General features: G+C 41.4%; 1 protein-coding gene across 1 annotated transcript; it reads right to left on the reverse strand.

Moving 5' to 3' along the window:
• Positions 1–1851: 1851 nt before the first annotated feature.
• Positions 1852–8624, reverse strand: LOC108715857 (60S ribosomal protein L32). The gene is made up of 4 exons (XM_018261361.2): positions 8469–8624; positions 2946–3046; positions 2681–2862; positions 1852–2030 (listed from the first exon to the last, which is right to left on the reverse strand). Exons 2-4 carry the CDS (start codon positions 3039–3041, stop codon positions 1901–1903), a joined length of 408 nt encoding a protein of 135 aa, XP_018116850.1. The 5' UTR covers positions 3042–3046; positions 8469–8624; the 3' UTR covers positions 1852–1900.
• Positions 8625–8910: the final 286 nt, after the last annotated feature.

The following is an 8910-nucleotide window of genomic DNA, read 5'->3' on the forward strand; positions in this document are numbered from 1 at the left end:
GAAACTGACCAGCAAGTGGTGATGTTGTAATAAACTTATAAATTAACATAACATGCATCCCTTAATAACTTGGAATAATAATTAAAAAAGAAATAATGAATGTTCATTGCAAAATTTCTTAGAATAGCACTCTCATCAATTTTACATTCACTTATTTTAAAGGTTTATGTATCCTTTAAACCACAGCTGAAGGTTGTAGGCTGGGTAATCTATGATTAATGTCATTATGGTCTTGGCATTCTTGCATCATCCAGTGAAAGACAAGCTGGAGTCCCATCAGTGACCTGTAGTGATGTGCGGGTCGGATTTTGTTCCTTTGTTTTTTTTATTTAAATAAGGGAAATTAGTCAGATCTCAGATCGCATTAATTACTACCATAGGTCCTAAAAGGGCGAAGTGACTAACGCTGGCGAAGATTCTCCATAATTAGCGCTTTCAGGGACTTCCCCAATTTACTAACGGGTGCAGGTGTCACTTCGCTAGCAAAGGAGATAGACACTAGCATTGATTCGAACTCCACTGCCAGGCAAATTCTCACTCTGGCAAATGGACGTTACTCCGCAAATTCACTAAGATGCGTATTTTACCGGTTTTACTGAACGTTACCTCTTTCACCACCTCAGACCAGGCGAAGTGCAATGGCATGCACGGAACTTCCTCAATCTTTTGTTACTTACATCATATTTGAGAGCAAAAAGTTTAAAAAAAAACTTGATGTCTTCCTTTGTTCAGGGTGAGGCTGCAAAAATCTAAATTTTTTTTTTGTGCAACCAGTTTCCCCCCATACATTTTCTAACAAATGGAACATAAACTATACATTGGGCTCATGTGTAGGTCATAACTCTATTGACTTTATTAAGGTTCCCTTTAGATGCAGCATGTAACAAAGAGGTTCATTCAACTTTCCCACCTTATGCAAAATAGCCTGCGCGCAAGACCTATAACGAAGTTGCGCTAGGCAGAATTGAACACTAGCACATCTTTGCTTTGCTCGCACTGCCGAAATAACGCTAGCGAAAGTTTGCCATCGTTCGTCGGCCAGAAAAACTTTGAATCTTAGTAAATTTGCGTTGTCTGAGAGAATTTTTGCCTGGGGAAGTGTTGTGATGGCTGCAAAGCCGTCACTGGTCGAATTTTTGCAGCTTTGTAAGTTTACCCCTAAGATTTCCTGAGACAGACATTTAAAGGGGTCGTTCACCTTCAAGTTAACTTTTAGTATGTTGTAGAATTGCCAATTCTAAGCAACTTGTCATTTATTTTAGTTTTTTTTTTTATTAATGATTTGCCTTTTGTTTTCAGCTTACAAATGTGGGTCCACTGACCCCACCTAAAAACAAATGCTCTGTAAGGCTACACATTTATTGTTATTGCTTAGTCATCTTTCTGTTCAGGTCCGGCTTGACTCATATTTCAGTCTCTTATTCAAATCAATGCATGGTTGTTAGGGGGTTATTTACTAAACTCCGAATGCAAAAATCACGAAAAATGTGATTTTTTTAATATAAAAATCGGAATAAAAAAAAAAATAAATAAATTTTTCAGAATCTGAAAATTCGGCATCTCAGACCTGTTGAGGCTGCATATAAGCAAATGGCAGAAGTTCCAACTAATTTTTAGATGTGTGCTGGGTTTCATGTAATACCACAAAGTTTTTAGGCAAAAATCAAAGTTTTCGGATGAAAAAAATGGTTTAAAAATGATTGGTGAGCACAACTTTTCCTTGTTCGTTAAAATAGAAGTCTACAAATGCAGAAAGATCTTCCACATTTAATATTATAGAAAAGCATGAAGTGTTTATCCCGACTGATTTCCAGACACGTAAACACAAAAAACACACAAATACACCTGCTGTACTTTACTTTTCAGTTTATTACAAAGAGCAACATCAGAGACAGGGAGTTTATTCGTTTTCCTCGCTGCGAAGTCTGGCATTGGGGTTTGTGACTTTGATGGCGAGCTGTGCGGCTCTTTCCACAATTGTCTTACGGTTTTTAGAGGAGACATTGTGGGCAATTTCTGCGCAGAAAGATCTGTGAGGGGGGAAAAATGGCTTTCAGTGTTTCTGTAATCATGAATTTATATAGTAGCAGCACGTTCCACAACCACTTATTTTCGTAACCAGTTTTACTATAATTAGGGATGCACCAAATCCACTATTTTGGATTCGGCCGAACCCCCGAATACTTCGTGAGATTCTGCAGAATATGCAAATTAGGGGTGGGAAGGGGGAAACGTATACTTTGTTTTGTGACAAAAAGTCACGTGATTTCCCTCCCCTAATCTACATATGCAAATTGGGATTCGGTTTGGCCAGGCATAAGGATTCAGCCGAATCTGAATCCTGCTGAAAAAGGCCGAACCCCGGACCGAATCCTGGATTCGGTACATCCCTGACAATAATAATATAAGAGAATGGTTATAATAAAAAAAAATTGAGACTGAAGGCCCCCCACTCACAAGACGTTACAAGAAGTCCCAAACAATACAGACTAACAGATCAATGAGCCCAGGATGTGAGCCAGCTGGGGAAAAACAGTTATTTAGGTCACAGATTAGCGTCTTCCACCTTTCATTCTCCTTTAATTGATTAAAAGGATTGAGAGTACAACTAGTTATAAACACTGATTATATTTCAGGTATACATGCAGAATACTTCTAATAAGGTGTAAACATTACTTACTTGTTGCTCATCATGAGAACCTCCAATTCCTTAATGTTGTGCACCAGAAACTTCTTAAATCCTGTGGGCAACATGTGCTTTGTCTTTTTGTTGCTACCATAACCAATGTTAGGCATCAGGATCTGTCCCTTAAACCTTCTGCGGGCTCGGTTATCAATACCTCTGGGCTTGCGCCAGTTACGCTGTGAGAGGAAAGCAAACAATCAGAGGAAGAAAGAACAATAAATGTTCTTAAATGACATACTATGGAAGTAGCCACACAAACCGAAATCTTGACATAGCGATCCGACTGGTGGCGGATGAACTTTTTTGTCCGCTTCTTCACGATCTTGGGCTTGGTGAGAGGTCTGAGGGCCGCCATGGTTCCTAAAAAGAAATAAGGAATGGTTTGCTGTAAAACTGTAAACTGGAAGTTGCATGCAGCTATAGAGAATTTATCAGACTCATTGGAGCAGATTTACTAAAGGGCAAGGTGGCCGTCGCTAGCAAAAATGTGCCCGGAATCCCATCCTCAGGGACACTGCCAATTTACAGGCATAGAGGACAATTAGCTCTCGAAAGAGACTGCCGCTAGCACAGTTTTGCACCCTATTAGCAGGCAAATTTTCGTTCACATGAATGTCAGTTACTCTGCAAATCCACCAAATTTTACAGAATGTTACCCCTTTCACCAGTTTCCTTCGCCCACTTAAGGCAGAACGACAAGGACGGCTTCCATGAGTTTTCGCAGCACAGAAATCGACGCGCTGAGCCAAAAACACAGGCGTCAAGTCGGATGCAATGGAAAACAAGGTGAGCAATAGCAATGTCGGATGGTGTCGCAGCGTTCATCCATGAAGGCGCTGCCGTGTCGGATGAACGATGCGGCAACATCAGACATTTGTATTTCTTACCTTACACTGGCATTTTTTCATATTTTCAAGTGTTCTTTTAAAAGTTGTAACTACAGTAGAGGCCCCATTTTAAGTTTTTCAGGGGACCAGAAAAATATGGTTTAAAGTCCAGGAAAATGTAAAATCAGAGAAATGTATTATGCATAATATATAGGTGGGACCACAAAACAATGTAAAATGAGGGGATGTAAAATGGGGGTTCTACTGTATTACAATTTTTTTTTTTACATTTGTGTTGCATCTCTAATAAAGACACTGTATAAAGACAATACCCGCCCTATTCAAAATGACCCAAGAGCAAGTGCCCTAATGAAGTTTCACTAGGCAGAAATGAACGTTCGTGAAAGTTCGCTATGAAATGCTCCAGCTGACAAAATTAACGCTAGCGAAACGTTGCCAGCATTCAGCTGCCGAGACGCAACTTCAAATTTTATTGAATCAACGTAGTGGTAGCGAATTTGCACCTGGCAAAGTCTCCACGGGCGAATATTAATATTTTCTACCTGGTAAAGAGCCGTGACGGGCTCTAAACATTGTTGTGAAATGTTGCCCTGCTATTGAATAATAAAGTCTAAATTCAACTCTGGAGTGCTGCCCATTCTTGGGTTTCCACCTGTACCACAAGCAGTAAGGTGTCCAAGTCTGCAAGGACCACACACGGGCCAACTCGACCTCTCCAAATCAAAACGGCAACTTACTGACCAGTGTATGATCAGTGGATCTAGCAGTGCAAGACCAGCTATATACCAAAAACACAAGGGGTGCGTTTAGGGTCAGGGCACACGCTCAGATTCAGGGAGATTAGTCGTCCGGCGACAAATCTCTTCTTCGGGGCAACTAATCTCCCTGAACTGCCGGCCTCCGGCTTGAGTCTAAATCGCCGGCGGGATGGCGCTCGGAACACTTTGTTTTCCCCAGTCGTCAGAGGTTGAGCCGCGAGGAAAATTCGGTCTACTAATCTCCCCGAATCTGAGCGTGTGCCCTGACCCTTAAGGTGCAAAGTTACCCTTCTGACTGCCATTGACCTGTTGGGAAAGCATAGAACGGCACCATACTGAAAGGCAGCAGAGGATATTTACGGCTTTTTCTTTTTAATTAAGGGTAACTATTGTGAAAATGAAAATGTAATATAAGCATCCTTGAAATAAAAACAGAAACTTTCTAAATACAATCACTTAATAATTCTGCATTGTTTCTGAAATAATCAAGTTTATCTTCACTATTCCTCTCTCGCATCTGTTTCTCTTCATTCTGTCTTCATGCAGCAGTTGGGTGTCAGATGAATGATCCAATATATCTTATAGAGAGGCTTCCTTTCTGAGCAGGTGTATTAGAGCTCACGCAAATAAATGATTCCAGTAGCAACAAATCTAACAAAACTGCCTTTTGCACAAATTCTGCATGTAGAGAGACATGATTTCTGCTGCTTTTAATAGAGTGAGCTCTAATACATCATCTCCCTTTAAGGAGGCTGAACACTCCCCATGTGCCATCAGCCACTGCTGGATGTTTCTATTCTGCTCTACTGAACAGTCACATGATCCACTTATTTACAAACAGTTGTACAGTGTGTTCAGGACCCCACATTCAATCCTGTATTATTTATGCAACAGCAGGAAGCAAAAGTTCCCAAGGAATGATAAATCACTTTTAAAGGAGAAGGAAAGGCTTGGCCAAATGTTAGGCACCACCGAGTGATTGTATTTACTTACATGAAACTCCTGGGCTGGCGCTCCTGCACTGGCCCGGGGTTATACCGGTGAGCACCACGGAGTGATCCTCTTCTGGCTTTTCTCTTTTCCCAGGGCAGACGCATGCACAGTTGAACCAAATAGCCGACTTTTTAGTTAAAGTTCGGCTTTTCGTTCTGCAGCCGCGCGAAGGAAGAGGGAGATGGAAGAGGATTGCTCTGTGGTGTTTGTTGGAATAACTCCAGGCCGGTGCAGTTTTCTGATGATAGGAGCACCGGCCCGGGGTCTCAGGTAAGTCAATACAATCACTTGGGGTGCCTAACATTTGGCACCCCAAGTGCACAAAGCCTTTCCTTCTCCTTTAAAAAGATGTGTTCAAATGAACTTTAGCCAGCAATGTTACCATCTGATTATAAAAGAAAACCATCTATAATAATTTCTTCCATTTCATCCAGCTTCCCCCAAAAAAGAAAAGCAATGGGTAGTCATAACAAGTTATAAATTCGCAAGAATAGCTAACTTTTCCCAAACAAATGCAGATCAGCCATGTGTGGGGTACAAGTGAACTGTATTTATAGATTTGTGGGTGAAGCTTTATTTGCCAAGGAATGCCAATGTGCTTAATTGCCACATGGAAATTGGTTTCGGGCAAAGATCTCACTATCAGTTGTGGATTAGAGACAACAGCACGTAAGTGTATAGCAAACTAATGGCATATATGTATTGCATATCCTGCCCTTTGCAAAGCAGTCCATCTAAGTTGCACATATTAACGCATGTACCAGATTACCTTCCTCTAACCAGTACACAACACTGACCAAGGAATGGGTAAATCATCTGAAATGATATTCCTCCTTTGGTACATGCTGAAAGAACAACGCTGCTCCCCAGCAAAGAACCTGGAGGTTGAGATAAAACAGGGCCATGTCTTCTGCTGCCATGTTACTACTGAAGACTAACTCAAAAAAGCATATTTATTAGTGACTTGCTTAAGCTGCTAGGCTGACACTGCTAAATGTAGTGAAAATGAAACACAATGATATTTAGTTGCATGCACACAACCCCCCCCCCCCAACTTTTAGTATGATTTAGAGCGCGATATTCAGACAATTTGCAATTGGTTTTCATTTTTTATTATTTGTGGCTTTTGGGTTAAGCTTTTTATTCAGCATCTCCAGTTTACAATTTCAGCAATTTGGTTGCTAGGGTCCAAATAATCCTATCAACAATGCACTGATTTAAATAAGACTATAAATGAGAATGAATGAGAGGACCCGAATAGGAAGAGGAGTAATAAAAAGTAGCAGTAACAATACATGTGTAGCCTTACAGAGCATTTGTTGTTTAAATGGGGTCATTGACGCCCATTTGAAAGCTGCAGATAGTCAGAAGATAAAGGCAATTAATGCAGATATAAATAATGAAGACCAATTGAAAAGTTGCTTAGAATACGCCATTTATTAGAATACATGCTAAAAAACAGACAAATTAAACTTTCAAATCTCAGTCTTTATTAAGAAAAAACTTACCGAAACTGCTTGCGCTCCTCTTTAGTAAGCAATAGGGCGATCCATCGTGCAGCGCTCGATTTATCCTCCTTGCCTTCCTTATAGGAGATAAGACGGAGGAGAAATAGAGTGCCGCACGATGGATTGTCGCCTTTTGAAGAGGAGTTTCGGCAAGTTATTTCTTAAGACTTTGCGATTTGAAAGTTTGATTTGTTTTCGTGTTTTTTTTCGATGTATTATAACAAAAAGATTTTAAAAAATTTTGAGGTTACTGGTCCTTTAAGACAAACATCTGTCTTGCTGCATATATTAAATGTATAGGTTTCAACTTACATATAAATTGAAGGAGGCATAAGGGCCCCATAAGGCTCTAATACAGGGATCCCCAACCTTTTTAACCCGTGAGCCACATTCAAATGTAAAAAGAGTTGGGGAGCAACACAAGCATGAAAAAGTCCTTGGGGTGCCAAATAAGGACTGACTCGCTATTTGGTAGCCCCTATGGGGACTGGCAGCCTACAGGCTTTACTTGGCAATATACTTTGTTTTTATGCAAATAAAATTTGCTTCCAAGAATGGAATTCATAAATGATCACCTGCTTTGAGGACACAGAGCAACATCCAAGGGGTTGGAGAGTAACATGTTACTCATGAGCTACTGGTTGGGAATCACTGCTCGAATACATATACAATTTCAAAAATATTGAAAAAAAAACCAACACATTGGTGGCCAGCAGATTTTCGCCCCAAAATGGTCTAAAATTGAGGAGTCGCCAGAAAATGCGAGCATGCTTCAGAGTGACGAGAGACTGGGGTACAGAGCCCAAAAATCTGGTAAGTCCCGAATTCTACACAAGTCAGTCCCATTGCATGCTGGGTACTTTAGTCTTACATTAAGCTCGGCAGTCTGCAAATAGTTAAACAAAAAAAAACTGCATTACCCAACATGCATTAGGAGGTGCAGGCTCAGCACATTAGGGCAAGAAAAACACTTTAGCTGGTTTCCGAAGTACAAACCAGCCAAAGGCCCAAAAAGCTGTACCTTGGATAGTTTATACATTGAAAACGAGCCTAGGCCTTAAATTAGTAGCCCAATTTGACTGGAAACTCTTGCTTTTATACCCTGCCTTCAACTTCCAATCGATGACTGCTAGGCGCTTAGGAACATGTGATGCCAAAACAGGCACGTCATTGGCCAGTGTCTCTGCCCTATATGAAAAAATTGGCAGAGGGATACAGGACTGTACCAAGGAAAACGGTGGGGGGCAGTTTATATACACCTACTAGAATGACCGATACCTTGGATTTCATTGCCATCAGGGCACACTCTGCCCATGAGTATAGCATGTATATGTCTGGCAGCATCATATCTGCAGTTACGTGACACAGTATGTCTGTGTAGGGATAAACCACTCTCCACCCCCCCCCCAGTAATGGCAGCGGAATTTATTCCTATGTCAGGAACGAATAGTCAAGTTCTTTATACAACTTGGCCCTGCGGCTGGTGAGAGCAGCCATATTGCACAGTTATGACAGAGTAGGCCGGGGAAGGAATCTCCAGATAAAGGCATTAATACTCCGCGCCAGTAAACAAATAACGGGATGCTGTGGGTGCTAGTGACCACGGATAATAGCGGCGCATAGACGGGAACACGTATCGAGTAAAACGAGTACGGATGGCGACAGATTTACTCACCGGTTCAAGTTGTCCGCCTTCTCCGCAGACAGCCCGAGGAAGAGAGAGAACAAGAGAACCCGGACGGGGTAAAGAGCAGCGAGCGACTTCCGGAAACACAGCGCCGCTCCCAAATGCGGCACCTAGCGGTATTACAGCAACAATTGCTTCCAACGCTATCAGCGCTTTGTACCGTGACGAAACCAGGAAATGACAGTGTATTTTGCGATACTTTGTTTTGCTCGCTGCCAGTAGGACGAGCAGGGGCTGAAGGAGAACCCGTGTTATGATCCCGTTCTCGTACATATGCGGCAATTTTAATAAGCGCGTTTTTTGTTCACTTCAGTCATACAATGAAGAGATTAGGACTGGAGTAAAGCTATCAGTCTGTTTTAGAAAATCAGTCAAGCTATGCGACTATTTATGTGAATACACACAGTCAACCTATCAGACTATCCCTTTC

The sequence above is a fragment of the Xenopus laevis genome, chromosome 4S (assembly GCF_017654675.1).
Source record: "Xenopus laevis strain J_2021 chromosome 4S, Xenopus_laevis_v10.1, whole genome shotgun sequence".
Classification (NCBI taxonomy): Eukaryota; Metazoa; Chordata; class Amphibia; order Anura; family Pipidae; genus Xenopus; species Xenopus laevis.